Source organism: Sinocyclocheilus anshuiensis, unplaced genomic scaffold (assembly GCF_001515605.1).
Source record: "Sinocyclocheilus anshuiensis isolate Anshui unplaced genomic scaffold, SAMN03320099.WGS_v1.1 scaffold257, whole genome shotgun sequence".
In the NCBI taxonomy this organism is placed as follows: domain Eukaryota; kingdom Metazoa; phylum Chordata; class Actinopteri; order Cypriniformes; family Cyprinidae; genus Sinocyclocheilus; species Sinocyclocheilus anshuiensis.
Window position 1 is genome coordinate 1,516,309 of NW_015539889.1, and position 16,736 is coordinate 1,533,044.

The following is a 16,736-nucleotide window of genomic DNA, read 5'->3' on the forward strand; positions in this document are numbered from 1 at the left end:
CGTCCTCCTGAGCGCGTTCTCAACAGCAGGCATGTGAGGCGCTTATATCGCAGACTTATAAGTGCATTACTGCCACCTATCTCTCAAGTGGACCATTGACACTCCTAATTGAGATTGTAGATAGAGTGTCAATGGTCCATTTGAGAGATAGGTGGCGGTAATGCACTTATAAGTCTGCGATCCGCCATAAAGCAAGAAGAAGAAGAAGACGCCTCACTCGCCTGCTGTTGAGAATGCGCTCAGGAGGACGCGCCGCTGTGCCGCTCAGGACAGTTCGGACATTGCGTGAATCAGAGGTAAAAAACTATATAAATACTGTTCAGTTTCTTGCACAGACCGATCGTTTTGTGTCTTTACACATCAATGTATCGTCACAAGCCGCAGGGTTTAATTTGGTTTTGTTTGTGTATGTTTTTTTTTTACTTTCAAAGCCGTGATTCCCATTCACCTCCATTATAAGACTGACAGACTGCAACGGTTTGTGTTAAAAATCTTCGTTTGTGTTCTATTGAAGAAACAAAGTCACCTACATCTTGGATGCCCTGGGGGTAAGCAGATAAACATCAAAGTTTCATTTTTGGGTGAACTATCCCTTTAATGAATCTTCTGTCACCATGCCTGACTTCAGTTATCCACAAACACCTTAGCACCTTCGGATAAGAATTACATTGATCATAATACTTGGCATCTTTGTTAAATAAGGATGTGGAAATGATGTGTAGTGCTATATATGTTCGAACATTTGTACATTAAAATAATGCTTAAATGAACTAATAAATGCTAATTGTTGCAATTCAAGTGCAAGCCTAAGCAGTTTATTGCTAGTGTTATGTAACTAGATTGTCCAAAACCAGAACTACCCATTAACATCTGATCTACTCTGACCTGTTATTTCACTTACTGTATTTTTCTTCACAGATCTGAAGTGTCTAAAACATCAGTTCCATTGGTCAACAAACCAGACAGACGGTATAATGGGGCTAGTCAGACTGCGCCACACTGTTGCCTAGACACAGAGCAGGATCGACACTCGCCGACGGGACATGCAGAGACTGTGCCTGACACTAGTAAGGCAAATATTGACATTACTCAACCCTTTTTGAGACTCTGTTGGTGTGCAACCTGTAAATAGTTGATACTTGCATTTTCTGAATAATTTTAGAAGACACTCATCATCAATATTATGAAGTGCATCATTGCAGATTCATGTCTGTAAAAAAAACTGTAAAAAAAAGTTTAAAGCTGCATTCCGTAACTTTTTTTTTTTTCTTTTTTATTAATTATCTATAATCAATTATTGAGCAAGTACATAACCATCTCCTTACCTTAGCCCGATTCACAAGAAGGAGTCCCGGCTAGTAGGCTAAATCATATGTGTGGATGCTGCAGGTGGCAGAACATTTATAACCTCTTCTTATATCAGCTTGAATAATTAAACTTATCATTTTGAGAATAGACTTTTAAACGGTGCATGATGGTAATGAAACACATGTAAGTGACTGGAATTAGAATGAACAATTTGAGAACATAGTATAACCGATGCACACCCCACGTTAATTCCGCAAATAACTGCAATTGCAGGTTTCAAACAGAGATGGTGACAAAGAGGCAAAACTTAAGGACTGCAGCTTTAATTAAATAAATGCAGCCTTGGTGAGCATGAGACTTATTACAAAAACATTCAAAATCGTATTGACCCCAAACCTTTAAACAATAGTGTATATATACCTTAAAGGGGTCATATGACGTTGCTAAAAAGAACATTATGTTGTGTATTTGGTGTAATGCAATGTGTTTATGCGGTTTAAGGTTTAAAAAACACATTATTTTACACATACTTGAAATCGCATCATATGACTCCTTTAATGTGGTAACATCTAAATGAACTGGTTAATTCAAGTAAAACAAAAATGCATTTTTATTTTGATACGTTGCTTCAAGTGTAATGAGAAATTTCATGCATGTTTATGCTGTGTGTTCATATAGTGGAGGAGCAGCTTTTCCGTTCAGTGGAGGGTCAGGCGGCGTCTGATGAAGAGGAAGAAAGATGGACCGGAGAGCAACAGAGACAAGTGGACGAGGTGAAGCGAATCCTCACCAGACTGTCCTGCTGTGGAGACAGGTACACCTATCCGCTGCTAACCATATCACTCAATGCGTTCCCAAATGCCCTTGTACGGCTGTTTACAATTATTTTGTACAATCTAAAAAATCAAATGAGATCCAAACATGTTAAGATTTAGTAAATGGCTTATAGGGAAGCATACTGCCAGGTTCCTCACGTGTTTTGTATGCTCTCAGGTGTGATGAGAAAGCAGCGAAGAAGCTGCTGTCTCATTTCAGCGACTCTCGCACAGAGGAGAGTCAGACGGTTGTGCTAGAGCTGCTGGAGAGGGTCATACGACTCAATAAACAGCTTGAACTGAAGGAGAGTCAGGCCAAGAGGGCAGAGATGGACACTGACCAGGTATGACTGCATTCAGCTGTTTTTTTTTGTTTGTTTTTTTTTAGCTTGTGAGATAACATGACCTATTTAACACTTAAAGGGATAGTTCACCCAAGAAAATGAAATTCTGTCATCATCTACTTAAGTCATTTCAAACCTGTATGACTTTCTTCTGTGGAACATGAAAACAAAAATATGTGGAACATGGAAAAAGAAAATGTTCCACAGAAGAGAGAAGGTCATACAAGTTTGGAGCAACATTTTGTGGATGAATTATCCCATTTAATTAAGTACTGTAATAGCTTTATAAAATTCTTCAAGGGTTAAAAGAAAACATTCTCTGAAGGTTTAATGCTGTGTTTATGACTGAATTACCATAATTACAAGTTTCCAACAAGTTCACATCTTTGTCAAGTTGAATATTAATAATTTTTATTTCTCTTATATGATCATGTAAAAACAAAAAATAGTACTAAATGAATAAAGGTGCTTATTCAGCTGCCTTTACATAGCCAGAAATACTTGATGCGATTTTGCAAAAGAACAGAGATGAACTGACAGAAAAACTAAATATTTCTGGATTCATTTTGCTGTTATGAGCGTTGTCATAGAAACAAATAATGTCTGAGCTGGAGGACATGTTCAGCTGAAGAACAGAATCACATTAAACAGAAAGAAAAACAAATTCAAACACACGTAGTAACCCAGCAGTTAAAACCTGTATCAAAGATTCCAAATACTAATGAGACATTTTCATACGCAAGGGCACAAGTTCATCCAAATAAACTTTGGCTGCTGCAGCTGCTGCTGCTCTTTTAAACCTCCTTACGTCACCAAACCAGGTCTTTCAGTTCTGTTTGAATTTTACGTTCATGGTTGCTGTTGGGTTCAGGGGTGTAAAATTTGATTACAAGCGGTTGTTATGAGAAGGACAGGCTTCAGAGAAAAACCACAGCTCTCACTCAATCTCCCACCCAAGCAACCGGCCGCGTGTGTGTCTGTGTGAACAGCCAATCAGATGACCGCAGGAATAAACCTCCGGGCTTTACATAATTACATGTACATTGAGCTGTTAGACACAGCTCAGCTGTGATGCACCAGACGTGAACTATGTTGCTAGTGCTTTTAAAAAGGCCCCACACACATTCATGGAAAAAACCATCCTCGAACACGCTGGACATAAGCAATTTGGGCCGAGCCTTAACGCGAGCGCAGGCAGCAGATGTGGATTTTTGACATATGGTCAGACAGGCCAAAAACAAGCATATCTGAACTATTTCTGTCTGAGAAATTATGCGTCTCGGCTGAATTATGGGGCTATCGGCACATCTGGCAAAGATTCTCCTAACCTGAAATTCATTGTGTGTTGGAGTTACTGTTTAAATCGTGCAAGGTCCGCGTTAAGTGTCGTGTGTCTGCAGATGAGGGATGCCCTGGTCCAGGAGCTACAACAGAAGGCAGAGGAGACGGAGCTGCTCCACGTGGAGCTGCAGATGCTGGAGACGGAGCGGGTGCGTCTGTCTCTGGTGGAGGAGAAACTGATGGATGTGCTACAGCTTCTGCAGCAGTTGCGAGAGCTGGTCAGTCCGTAGAGAATTGTCAGCCCAGTGATGCTATAGTAAATGTTTTCAAGCTGCACAATAGATGAGTGTTTATCAAGCACAATGGATTTTCTTATGATCAGTGTGCAGCATCCACCTGACATATATGAAGACAACATATGATTACTATACAAGTATTTTGTGCAATTAATAGTTTCAGTATTCATCATGTCATGGCTGGTTGATTACATTTTCATTATTAATACTGACACATGAAATTAGGGTTAAATAAGTATTTTGCCATTTTATTATTTTTAATTATATTTATTTTATAAATGTATTCATTAATATATAATTAATACATTTATAATAAAGATATACATTTTAATGATATGATACATTTTAATGTAATCATATTTATAAATATAAATTCATTAAATGTATTTAATGCCATTTAATCACCATTTATTACCATTTAATATGGTGTTACATTTTCTTGTTTTTATTGGAGAATGTCTCGAGAAGATCTTTAGGAAAGATTTTGCTCAGCACATTGAAGTCCTGCAGTGATCCTCAGCATGGTAAGAGACACAATAACTTTTAACTTGCCAGCTCTGCTCTTATAAACCTTCACTGTTTAACTGGCCTGGTATGCAGTGAAAATGTGGCAGGAGCATTAGGTGTACAGTATGCTACAAAAGTCTGAGACCACTTTAAAAACCTGGGATTTTATTATTATTATTATCATTTGTATTTTTTATTTTAAGATGGAAGTAAGTTTGGGGATTTTGAAAAAAAAGTGCATCAAAAGAAGTTATGTAAAATTAGTAAAATATGTAACATTTTACACTGTTCATAGATCACTAATCAAACTCAAGTTTGTGATGTTGATCATTCTTGATGTTCTTGCTTCCAATAAAGCACAACATGCTCTTTGGATCTTTCTCAAATCATCCTGGAGAACAAGATCTTCAGGTTTTACACAAACTTTTGGGGTTTATGCAGCTTGACCAGGATTAGTATAGTAAACTAAAACCATAAAAAATATATATTTTCATTACTTGAAATAAAATATATATTAAAAAAAAAAAAATTTTAAGCTAGTTGCCAAGGAAACATTTCTTATTTTCATTAATTTTAACGATGCACTACAATAACTAAAACCGAAATAAAAGTTAATGGGGTCATATGATGCTTTTTTAAAGATCTTTATTTTGTGTATTTGGTGTAACAGAATATGTTGACATGCTTTAATGTTCAAAAAACACATTATTTTTCAAATACTGTACATTATTGTAGGTCCTCTATGCCACACTAACTGCGGTTACTGAAACCACGCCTTCTTTCTTTGCGTGAACATTTGGGCGGCATTATTTATACATAGTGACGTAGATATGTGGGGGCGTGTTAGAACGAGCCATTTTAGGGGGGCGTGGCAGAGTCTTAACTTTGATAAAGAATATCTCTTTGGTTTTGAGACTTTAGTCTTTGCAACTTCAGGGATCTTATCTATGCACAATCAGCTTGTAACACTCCAAAGAGAAAGGAAAACTTGAAATCGCATCATATGACCCCTTTAATAACTATACAGATATTTAAAACAAAAAACTAATAGAAAAATGACAAAAACGCAACACAATTACTAAAACTTTAAAATTAAAAGAAAAGTGGAATATAAAAATAAACATGTAAAATATTAGTAAAAACTATAGTAGTATCTCAGTGATACTAAAATAACAGCAGCAGTGCTGCTGTTGTTAAGAAAAAGGGAGGCACGCCAAATAGTTTTTTTTTCTCATTTTTTTTGCTGACAATTTATCATTAAAAAATGGTGCTTATAGTTAGAAAGGAAAAAAGCAAAAAAGAAGCATTCTCACTAGTGGTCTCAGACTTTTTCAACCCTGGTGTACAGTATAAAGATGGAATTAAAAGATTGAGTGTATAGTGGATTAACCCTTCCATACACCTATGGATTAACCATTCCATACAACGCTGATCTGCAGGGAAAGCACATATCTTGGAGGTGCTCAATGCTCTTTGTCATGAACTGGCTGCGTGTGAGATCCTCTCTAATGGCAAGACGTTAGAGAGAGCACAGTCACCAGTCTCTCACCAACTCCCTGCTCATCTCCTGCTAGACATTACTGCCACCTGATGGTCACAGGATGCTACAGACCCTTACACAAACGGGACCAAAATTAGTCGTGTATTTGTCTTTGTGTTTATATTTCTGTGTATAGTTGTGTAAAGCATTTAGCTCATTATCATTTATAATGAAACATGATGTGACTCATTTTAAAGCATTTAAAGCTACTTTTAAAGATTTACCTTTTACAATGTCATACAGTGTTGGTCAGTATTATCTTAAAATACATGCACATTACACAACAGCCGTCATTACAGCTTTGTCATGTGGTACTGACCTGCCTGATCATACAGAGACTCTCAGGTATAGACTATGTAAGGCTCAATATATCAAGACTCATTCAAGGGGAAAGCATCTATACTAGATGCAGTATATTACAGATGTTAAATACCTTAGTAAAATAAAGCTTTCTTCCATATCTTAGATACAGACTGGACAGCTGTTGAGAACTGAATTTATGCATCTTTCATTGTTTCAAAATTTTAATTGTGACTCAATTGTCTTTTAGCACTTCTGGGCAGTTTTGTTGTTCAAGGATGATTTTTATCCATGATTTGCATGAAAGAATATATAGTATTAGAAAAACTTTACTGTCTCATAATTGTCATTATCTGTGTCTCTCTCCCATCTTACAAATATCCAAGTCCCCCCCCCTAAATGTCTAGAAATGAAAAACATAACATCATAATCATTTCGTACAATGATTTATACACACATTTTTCAAACATACATAGACATACATATTTCAGTTTTTTTTGTTTTTTTTTCAAAACATCTACAAAGTCTTTCTGGTATTTTAGCTTTAAATAAAGCTGAAATAATTAAATCTATAGCATAAATCAATATTAAAAAAAGGTTAAGAAAAATCATGCAAAGTAGTGCATCACAATCCCTTCATTAGAGATTTAACAGAAGGCATACAGCTCGTATGGTGACAGGAGAAAAAAAACAAGTATAAAGGAGAATATAATTATGTGCTGTAATTGTTGAACTTCTAATAGTTTTGTCCTCTTAGATGTTTTAAGTGTGCAAAAAAAGCAATTTATTCGCATCTACTAAAGAATATGTGAGTCGGACTGCAGAATACTCTCAGATGCCAAAAGATCTCAGAGGTTCTTCTGGCTCAAATGTGTACAGTACAGATCAATGTGGCTTTTGAGTACAGTTACTGTCAGGCAGTATCTTTATTCTACAAAGAGTGGATGATGAGTTATTTTTACACAGGAGCCCAGAAATAAACACAGGCTCATAAAGGCTTCAGAAACCCTCTGATACTTCAATTAATTTTAATAATTGCACCTTTGGAGCCACTGGTCTCTTTACAGTTTTGTTTTGGGAACCACAGAATGCGTCTGACAGGAAATTTGATGAGAACTACGCTACATTATGATTAATAAGCACTTAATTCTGAAGTAAGATTTTATAATCTTACACCAGCACCACTAAGGTCTGGCAACAGGAAATTACTATAAGCAAACAGACAGAAAAAGCAAATTAATCCTAAAACAAAGAAAAATAAACACTCACTTATTTACAAGAACATATGCTACTAATTATTTGACATAACGGCCTAAAAGTAATAAAATGCCAGGGAAAAAAAGCAACTGGGGCCAAATACAAAGTATTAACATTGTAATACCTATATTGAGCTTATACAAAAAACAACAACTAAGTTTAAAATGGGGCAAAGGGTCTGAATAGCGTTTACGGTTGTGCTGTGGTTTGCACTGTAGTGTCACATGGAGAAGAAACAACGGCTTTATTTTGTTTCATACCAGCAAGGAAAGAGCAGGGATGATGAGTACATTTGGGTGAGCCTGCTTCCTGTTGACGTCTCTTCCTCCCTCTGCTGTCCCTCCCTCAACGGGCGAGTGGCCGGCTTAGCAACCAAAGGTCTCCTGGGAGGCGTAAACCATGTAGAGGAAGCCATCTTCATCTCGCTCTTGTTCGTAGATCTCAGAAATGGGGGTGGACACACTGACCATGCTGTGCTGGTTGACAAGAAGGAAAAACGCCTGGGTGGGGTTGAGCTGCAGTCTACGCCTGGAAAAGAGTTACATTTTGATTACTGATTAAAATGACAAAAACATGCACATTCAAGACAAATTAAAGGGATATTCTGGGTTCAGTACAAGTTCAGCTCAGTCGACAGCATTTGTGGCATAATATTGATTACCACAAAAATCAATTTCCACTTGTTCCTCATTTTCTTTAAAACAAAAATCTGATTTACAGTGAGATGCTTACAATCGAAGTAAACGTTAAAATACTCAACATTTCAATAATATAGCCACAAGATGCAAGCAATATGCCTGATATGATTTTTGCGTGAAAAATATCACTTATAAAAATGTCACTTATTAAAATTTGTGTAAGGGTATGTCCAATTTAGCAATTTGAAAACCCTAAAACTGTATAAATTATGATTTAAAAAGCTTTAAAGCTCTTTTTATACACAAGTTTTAAAATTCATGAAAACTTCACATTTATGCCTTTAAATCTTTAGAAATCTGGCCTCATTAACTTAGACTGAAAATTTTGCTTTAAAAAAAGCAAAAAATCTTTATATATATTTATAAATATTTCCAATGGAAGTAAATCTTAAAATACTCAGTTTCAATACTATAGCCACAAGCAATATGCTTGATAATATATTAGTGTTAAAAAAAAAATCACATTTTTGTTTCCATGAAAACCCTTAAAGGAACACTCCACTATTTTTGAAAATAGGCTCATTTTCCAACTCCCCTAGAGTTAAACAGTTGAGTTTTATCGTTTTCGAATCCATTCAGCAGATCTCCGGGTCTTGCGGTAGCACTTTTAGCTGTAGCTTAGCATAGATCATTGAATCTGATTAGACCATTAGCATCTCGCTCAAAAATTACCAAAGAGTTTCTATATTTTTCCTAGGCTAGGAACTATACTCTCATTCTGGCGTAATAATCAAGGAATTTTGCTGCCGTACCATGGGTGCAGCAGGCGCAATGATATTACGCAGCACCAAGACAACAAAGGATGAGTCAAAATAATTTTTTTTGTGGTAATTAAGCCACAAAATTATGTTGATTGAGCTTAACTTGTATGGAACCTGAAATATTTTTATAATTCATGTCCACGTTTTTATTTTGTTAATAGCCATTTAAAATGTGATGCTAGTGCAGTAGAAATTACACACTTTGCCTTTAAATTCTGATAATCACTTAATCATTATTTCAAGTCTGAACTATAAATAATGCAGCAGTCATGACTAGTCGCCAAGGATTATGAAGTATGATGGGTCGCATGGGTCCAACAAAATGTTCTTAGTCTGATCATCTGACTTGAGTCTGTGTTAAAATACTGGAAGGCAACACTGATCTACAAGCTTCCTTTAAGAGGAAAGTTTAGCTCACTATAGTCTTGTTTTAAAAAATAATACACTACAGAGAATGTGGATGTTGTGCAAAGAGTTTTCAAGTTTGAACTGTTTAATAGCGTTTGTAGAAGTCCCCTGTGAATGACGGGGTCAGCAGACACTCAAAATTGGCACACCATTGCATTCCCCTCCCCCACCCTGCTTCAAACCCCCACCAGACGAGTAAACAAACTGGACTGAATCACACGACTCACTGCAAGTGACTTGTACATGGACAAAAAAAGCTCTCTGTGTATCTCAGTGATATCAAATGAAAGTCATGCAGGAATGTACACTCAACAACCCGGTTCTAAAAATTCAACAAGTAAAAAAAAAAGCATTTTAAAAGGTCCAAAATTGGATTTAAGGATATTATGTTTACCTGATTATCTTTACCAGCTCACTCATGTTAACATGGTCAGGAACGAGGAACTTGGTCTTGTCCAAGACGGGAAGTTGCTTTTCCCCCTTATACCTCTCAATGATCACCTGGAATAAAAAATATAAACAAGACAAATTATATAGTCTTTTGACACAGTATTGAAATAGGTCTAGAGCAGTGCTTCTTTACTCCAAGGTCCCCAACTGTCCGTAACAATATTTATTCAAACAATATCCATTAATTTTCCAGTTGTTTCAGATTTACTGATTAAGTATATGGATTTTTTTTAATTATTAATTTCTACCCAGCAAAATACTTTAGAGCAGAGCATAACTAGAAAAATGTATAAAAAAATGCCCATAGAGTTTTAAGATTTTACTGATGTACATGACTTTTCCAGGTCTACAAATCACACTTTTAAAATTAGGCTTCCTCCAAGGTTATTATAGGTAACTAGCACTAAAAAAAAATAAATAATAATAATAATAATACATTTTATCATCAGAATAAAATCAATGTTAACTGAAATAAAATAGAATATAAAAAAACTTTTTATTTCAGTTAGTTACCAAGGCAACATTTCTCATTTTAATTTAGTAATTGATGTACTCAAATTACTAAAATTGATATAAAAAAGGTTAATAAAAACCTATATAGACATATTTATAAATCATGACAAATAAACATGACGAAAACCCACAACAAAAACTAAAAATGAAAAATACAAAAATAAAAAAAATGATTCAAAATATTAATAAAACCTATGATAGCATCTCAGTGATATAAAATAACACTGGCTTCCTCATATGTCCTGGTTTCCCAAGACCATGGGAACCCTGGTTCTTCAAAGGGGGAAAATTAAAATATGAAATATATTGATTTTTTTTTAGTTTTAGCTTATTTTAAAGCCCCCTTAGAAGAATCTTAGCATCTTAAAATAAATCTCAAGTTGACATGTATGTAATATCTTGAAAGCAATAAGGCTTCACTCAGGCTTAATTCATTTATGACACATCCATAAGACAAAACCGTTTCTCACCGGAATTTTATTGGGATGCTGCTCTCGTATCTGCTGCACTTCCTTGCAACGATCAGCTGAAAAACAAGAAAAATAAAACAAAAATGTAGTACTTTAAATGACCATAGACTACAACACTATACTAGGATGTGTTTATGTAACTAAAAACACACATGATTGGCATGACTGTAGTCATCCCTCATTCCTCTAAACACTACAGTTACTGCATTAGCATCACTTATGTAAAACCTGTTTAGCAGAAACAGGCAATAAACATTCCTGATGCATAGGCAAATAGTAAGGATTGATTATTGCTGATGTGTTGTTGCCTTGCTGTTTGACATAGCCCACTGTACTTTAACCATATAACATATATAAGATATATAAATATGAAAAGTAGGGCTGGGTATCGAGTTCGATACTTTTTAGGCACCGACCGAATTGCCTCGATACCATCGAGTATCGAAAAACGTCTCGTCGTTCAGTACCAAATTTCGATACCTAAGGGGTTAATCTCACCACCGTCAGTGAGCCAATAAAGGCCCGGGTATACTTCACTTTCCGCGTTCCGTTCCGTCTCGCGCTCAATCTTTAAAAAAGCATCATATGACCCCTTTAATTTTTGAGTAAATATAATGGAGTGATATATTACGTCACCAAAAATTATTGAGGTCATGTACATATATTGCGCGATAAGTCGATATATTGATTATTGCGACAGGCCTATTTGTGACATGTCTGCTATGAAACCAGAGTAAAACAACTGATTTCACATGGGATTAGTACTCTTATTTTATCCGGAGTAACCCAATTTTATCTGAGAAAAGTAAATTGAACGGTCTTTTTAAGAGCATAATGTTTGGGTCAATCCAAGTAACGCTGAGAAAAAACATGCATGTCAAATGCTAAAACACAATGTCAAGTTAGCTTGCTTATTGGGACAACTCTGTGTCAATGTATCATCTTAACTAAGCCCATGTCAGGGTCATTCTAGTCAATTACATAATCCCAAAGGTTCAATAAATATGCAGAACATATTGACCTGGATGGACATTTACAGATGTGTTTAAAACAGCAGATATGTTGTTCTTGTTAGGTTTAAGAAGATTATGCAAGGGTTTTATGCTCCTCCCTCCCCACACCCTGTCCTCAGTCTGGACTATGAGAAAAAGATCAAATTACAGCATAATTTCACCAACACGTGTAATGTCCATCCATTTCTTTAATGTTGTTATTAATCACAATTCATATTCATAAAAGGACTGCTTTCTTTAATTTATATCAATAGATAGGCAAGAATACTAGAATCAGTATGAATTTTTTTTTGTAAAATAGATAATGATAATGATAATAATAAATAGATGTTAATCTTCCCAATACCTGGCAGTTCAAATGTGGATAACAATACACCATTATAAAAATATGTATATATATATATATATGATCTCTAACAAATCATCTGTGGATTAAAGCTGTTGTTATTTCAACAAGAGGCCTATGGGCCAGACTAGCTCACTGGATACCAACTGACCTCTGTCGGTTAAAAACCGTCTTTTAAACTTAAATGTATCTCTAAAAATCTCTAAAATCATTTCATAATCATGTAAAGCCTTATAGGAAACTGTAAACAGTGTGACACCTAGCTGCTAGCAGGCTAGAGACAAAAACAAACACACTTGTGCTGACAAAGCACGAATAAAACTCATCTTACCATAGCTCCGTCTCTGTTTGAAGGACCTGTCGGATGGCATAACTGGGCTTGAATGTGGTCAAAAGGAACTAAAAGGCGTTATATGTTATTATATGCTAAATTCTCGGTCCTTTTCGAGCTCCTGACTCACTGCAAGCAAAACAGCTCGAGACAATAAACTAAAGTTCGTGATGTCATAGCAGAATTTAAAGGGACAGCAGCCAGTTTAAGTACAGGCCTACGTACATAAACGAATAACAAAACATTTGCAAAGTATTTATCCTAATCTTATACATTAAGTTTCTGCAACTATTTTGCATTTTAGTAACCCTTTATAATAGCTTAATTACTAAGTATTTTGAACATTGTCCATTATTTAACAGATCAATAGTTCATATACATTCAAATCCATCTATGAATCTAATTATGTTATGTTTTGTTTCTCCATTATGTTTTACATTATGGTAAACTGTATAACACTTTGGCTTTATCATTTCATTCCATATGAAAATATACAGGCAAACAATAAATTAAAGGAAATGCATTGTTGTTTTATTATCCTTTTTTAGCATACACAAACAAGTACAGTATGTCATAGTGTCATGTTGACGCTTACAGATGATGAACAGCTGAAGAAGTTGCAAAAAAGAGAATATGAGAGAACAATAAATTACAAAATAAAGAGCAAATTAATGGAATGATAAGCAAGAGCAGTACAAACTGAATACTTGCAATAAGCTATAACTTCACTTTCCTAGAACATTAAACGAAACGCTTTCGGCAATTAATTAAAAAAGAAAAAATACTATGGCAACAACTATGAAGAATTCAGGACTACTCCGTAGGATTTTGAATGACGATCAGGAAATAGTCCTTGTCTGTGGACAGAACAGAATAAAATACATTACTAATTTATGATCATAATCATCAGTATATTTAGCTTTGTGTCGACAGCCAGCAAAAATACAATTATATGGCATATACAACTCACATCTGTTTAGGTTTTTGTATTCTGAATAGAAATATACAGTACATTACACACACACACACACACACACACACAATGTTTACACACAGTGTAGATACACCAGCTTTTAACCACACGTTCTGAACAAATGGATCAGATTCACTTCAAAACCCAGTCAGTCCTAAACATCACATCTGACATTCACATGGTCTGCACGTCTGCTGGCAGCTATTTGATTGAGAAAAATATTATTCAATATTAAAAACATATTCCTGATCTACAAAAAAAGAAACTGAAAATATCATCTATTCAATTCAAGACAAAACATGGTTAGTCAAACACTAATCAAAAACCTGTAGATTAGTTTCAAAGGCCCACTGGCTCGAAGATCCCCCACTGTTGTTGTTTTTTTGTAGAATTTTAAGTTAGATTGTTTTAACATTTTAAAGGAATAGTTCACCCAAAAAGGAAAATTTGCTTAAAATGTACTCACCCTCGGTCCATCCAAGATGTAGATTCGTTTTTTTCCTCATCGGAACTGATTTGGAGAAATTTAGCATTACATCAGTTGCTGACCAATGAATCCTCTGCAGTGAATGGGTGCCATCAGAATGAGAGTTCAAATGACAAGAGTTTCAAACGGTTCCAGTCCATCAATTAATGTCAATATTATAGGCTAGATTATGGACTTGTGTTTTAGCCGGAAGCAGTGGTTTAAAGTTAAAAAACATCTCAATGATGAATTTGTTAAACATGCAGCTTTTTGCTTCACTGGAGTCGTGAAGTTAACTTGTACATTATTGTGATGTATCAGCTGTGTGGACTCTAATTCTGACGGCACCCATTTACTGCAGAGGATAGTAATGATGTAATGCTACATTTGTCCAAATATGCTCTGATGAAGAAACAAGCTCATCTAGCATGGCCTGAGGGTGGGTAAATTTTCAGCAAAGTTTCATTTTTGGGTGAACTATTCCTTAATAATAATAATAATAATTATTATTGTAATTTAAACAAATATTGATTTAAAGGGGCCATCAGTTGAAATTTTCACTTTTTTAGATTTTTTTTGCATTTAGGTTTCTGACATGTCTGCCAGCTCAGAAAAGCTGAAAAGAAAACACAGCCAGTTTGTTATGAGCTGTCCGAGTCTGAAACTGTGTCATGCAGCGAGCTGTTTCAAATTGCAGCCGGTTTCTACGTAGATAGCTAGCTATTTGAATACGAAGTCCAAGGCAGCGATTCACTTGTCTTTTGTTGACACGCCCCATGGAAGAAAGGAGTGGGGTGAGCAATAGCTCATTATCATTTAAAGTGAAGTGAAGTGAAGTGAAGTGACAAAAGTATGTGGCCAAGTATGGTTACCCATACTAGGAATTAGTGCTCTGCATTTAACCCATCCTAAGTGCACACACACAGCAGTGAACACACACACACACACCGTGAACACACACCCGGAGCAGTGGGCAGCCATTTATGCTGCGGCGCCCGGGGAGCAGTTGGGGGTTCGGTGCCTTGCTCAAGGGCACCTCAGTCGTGGTATTGAAGGTGGAAGAGAGCGCTGTACATTCACTCCCCCCACCTACAATTCCTGCCGGACCACCGGAGACTCGAAGTTACGAGTCCGACTCTCTAACCATTAGGCCACGACTTCCCCACCAAGAGCAATGCACCGAAACGGTCGCTGTGAACAGAGCTGTTTTTGACAAGGTAAAAAGGGTGTTTATTACATGACCACTGAGGAATTTTAACCAAAGTATGTTGCAGACATTTCATGAAGACCCTAAAGAATCATACCAACTTGTGGAAAATGGGCATCCGATGTCCCCTTTAAATTATTTTAGTCATCCTCTGGCTTGGAAGTTTGTTTGAGAACCACTGCACTAACCTAATGGAATTACGTAAGCATTACGTAAGTGTACATCTCTTTACCTGGGGCAATCATAATCTCATTCTTCTTTGATCTAACTCGGAGAAAGGTGAGATCATTTTGAGGGTCGATGTCCCTCACCATTCCCCGAGCTTTCATGAGCAGCTGATGGACATTACCAGCATACTGAACTGTGCTTGAGTTGTCAAGAGTGCTTTTGATAGGGATGCCTATTAAAAGAGCACATAGAAATATTAGATACAAAGTTCTCTTTGTTTGATCATTTTCATGCTGCCACTGAAGCGCATCACAAACTAAAACATCTCCAAGCATTTCTCATTTGCCAGATACCTTCTGCATTAACAATGATGATTCCTTGTACTCCTTTCTGACTCTGAATCCTTTTGATCGTCTCTTCCACCTCAGCCTGCAACATAAACGCAAAAGTGATTAAAACGGCAAAAGTAACATGAAAAAAGCCGTATGTCACTGCTTAGTATCTAATATCCTTCAAAACAGCCGCTCTGTAAAATCCGTCTGCGGATAAAATAGACGTATTTTTGATTTTGTTTATTATATTTAGTCGAGCAGTAGCTGGTTACTAAGTGCCATCTCTTATATGACAACGCCCTGCAGTCAACGTTAGCCCACAAAAACCTTAACCGAGACAATAACGAGCTAATACACATTTACAAGCACATATTAGGACGTGTAAGAGCTAAACTATACTTGCCATTGTGAAGGTAATTCGCCTTTTTCGTTGCTTAGATTGTTCTTCTTCTTCTTCTTTTGGAGTTTTATGGCGGTTGGCAAACAAACGATAGGTGCATTCCCGCCACCTACTGGGCTGGAGTGTGGACCATTGATGGAATAGGAAGAACTAAAATAAATAAAAAATAAATAAAAAAATGAAACCCTTCTAAATCCTGTTAAACAGATCTACTTTTTTTAAGAATGTCATTAAAGCATTATATATTTTATAATGATTCAAGCCATTATTCAACAAAGTTTTAAGTGTAAAATTTTCTATCCCTATTTCTTTTAATTCTTCCAACAGAAATGCTCTTTCATTATCATAAGCAGAACAACGTAATAGTGCATGCTCTACTGTTTCTGGTAACCCAGACTCATGCTTATCCATTTTATATAGAGAAGAATTTAAAGCAGTATGGCCAATGCGAAGTCTGGTAATAATTGTATCTTCTCTTCTACTACCAAAATTAACTCTTTCAACCCCAACTTGATTTTGAATATGATAAAGATGTCTTCCTCTCTCCTCCTT

The 16,736-nt window shown here is 35.9% G+C and overlaps 3 protein-coding genes across 3 annotated transcripts in view; 1 reads left to right on the top strand and 2 right to left on the bottom strand.

Moving 5' to 3' along the window:
• The window catches only part of LOC107685653 (EF-hand and coiled-coil domain-containing protein 1-like), a 22,334-nt gene extending 15,496 nt beyond the window's left edge, over window positions 1-6,838 (top strand). Inside the window, 7 exon segments of the mRNA XM_016482317.1 lie at window positions 919-1,067; window positions 1,987-2,122; window positions 2,302-2,467; window positions 3,868-4,026; window positions 4,499-4,568; window positions 5,991-6,084; window positions 6,086-6,838. Coding sequence (XP_016337803.1) covers window positions 919-1,067; window positions 1,987-2,122; window positions 2,302-2,467; window positions 3,868-4,026; window positions 4,499-4,568; window positions 5,991-6,084; window positions 6,086-6,125 — 814 coding nt within the window. The 3' untranslated portion in view covers window positions 6,126-6,838.
• A 354-nt stretch (window positions 6,839-7,192) lies between these two features.
• Window positions 7,193-12,804, bottom strand: LOC107685654 (microtubule-associated proteins 1A/1B light chain 3A-like). Its single transcript, XM_016482318.1, has 4 exons — window positions 12,639-12,804; window positions 10,949-11,004; window positions 9,910-10,016; window positions 7,193-8,176 (listed from the first exon to the last, which is right to left on the bottom strand). Exons 1-4 carry the CDS (start codon window positions 12,676-12,678, stop codon window positions 8,014-8,016), a joined length of 366 nt encoding a protein of 121 aa, XP_016337804.1. The 5' UTR covers window positions 12,679-12,804; the 3' UTR covers window positions 7,193-8,013.
• A 351-nt stretch (window positions 12,805-13,155) lies between these two features.
• Window positions 13,156-16,326, bottom strand: LOC107685656 (dynein light chain roadblock-type 1-like). The gene is made up of 4 exons (XM_016482319.1): window positions 16,188-16,326; window positions 15,806-15,881; window positions 15,517-15,684; window positions 13,156-13,495 (listed from the first exon to the last, which is right to left on the bottom strand). The coding sequence occupies exons 1-4, from the start codon at window positions 16,188-16,190 to the stop codon at window positions 13,452-13,454; spliced, it is 291 nt and encodes a 96-aa protein (XP_016337805.1). The 5' UTR covers window positions 16,191-16,326; the 3' UTR covers window positions 13,156-13,451.
• Between the last annotated feature and the right edge of the window lie 410 nt (window positions 16,327-16,736).

What these genes read in the sequence shown, in the direction of transcription:
- LOC107685654 (XM_016482318.1), bottom strand. Translation starts at nt 12,678, where the DNA reads ATGCCATCCGACAGGTCCTTCAAACAGAGACGGAGCTATG. An exon ending in CAAACAGAGACGGAGCTATG is followed by an intron (nt 11,005 to 12,638) that starts GTAAGATGAGTT and finishes CTTGTTTTTCAG; the next exon opens with CTGATCGTTGCAAGGAAGTG. An exon ending in AGCATCCCAATAAAATTCCG is followed by an intron (nt 10,017 to 10,948) that starts GTGAGAAACGGT and finishes TTTTTATTCCAG; the next exon opens with GTGATCATTGAGAGGTATAA.
- LOC107685656 (XM_016482319.1), bottom strand. An exon ending in CATCATTGTTAATGCAGAAG is followed by an intron (nt 15,685 to 15,805) that starts GTATCTGGCAAA and finishes CTCTTTTAATAG; the next exon opens with GCATCCCTATCAAAAGCACT. An exon ending in TGAGATTATGATTGCCCCAG is followed by an intron (nt 13,496 to 15,516) that starts GTAAAGAGATGT and finishes TTCTGTCCACAG; the next exon opens with ACAAGGACTATTTCCTGATC.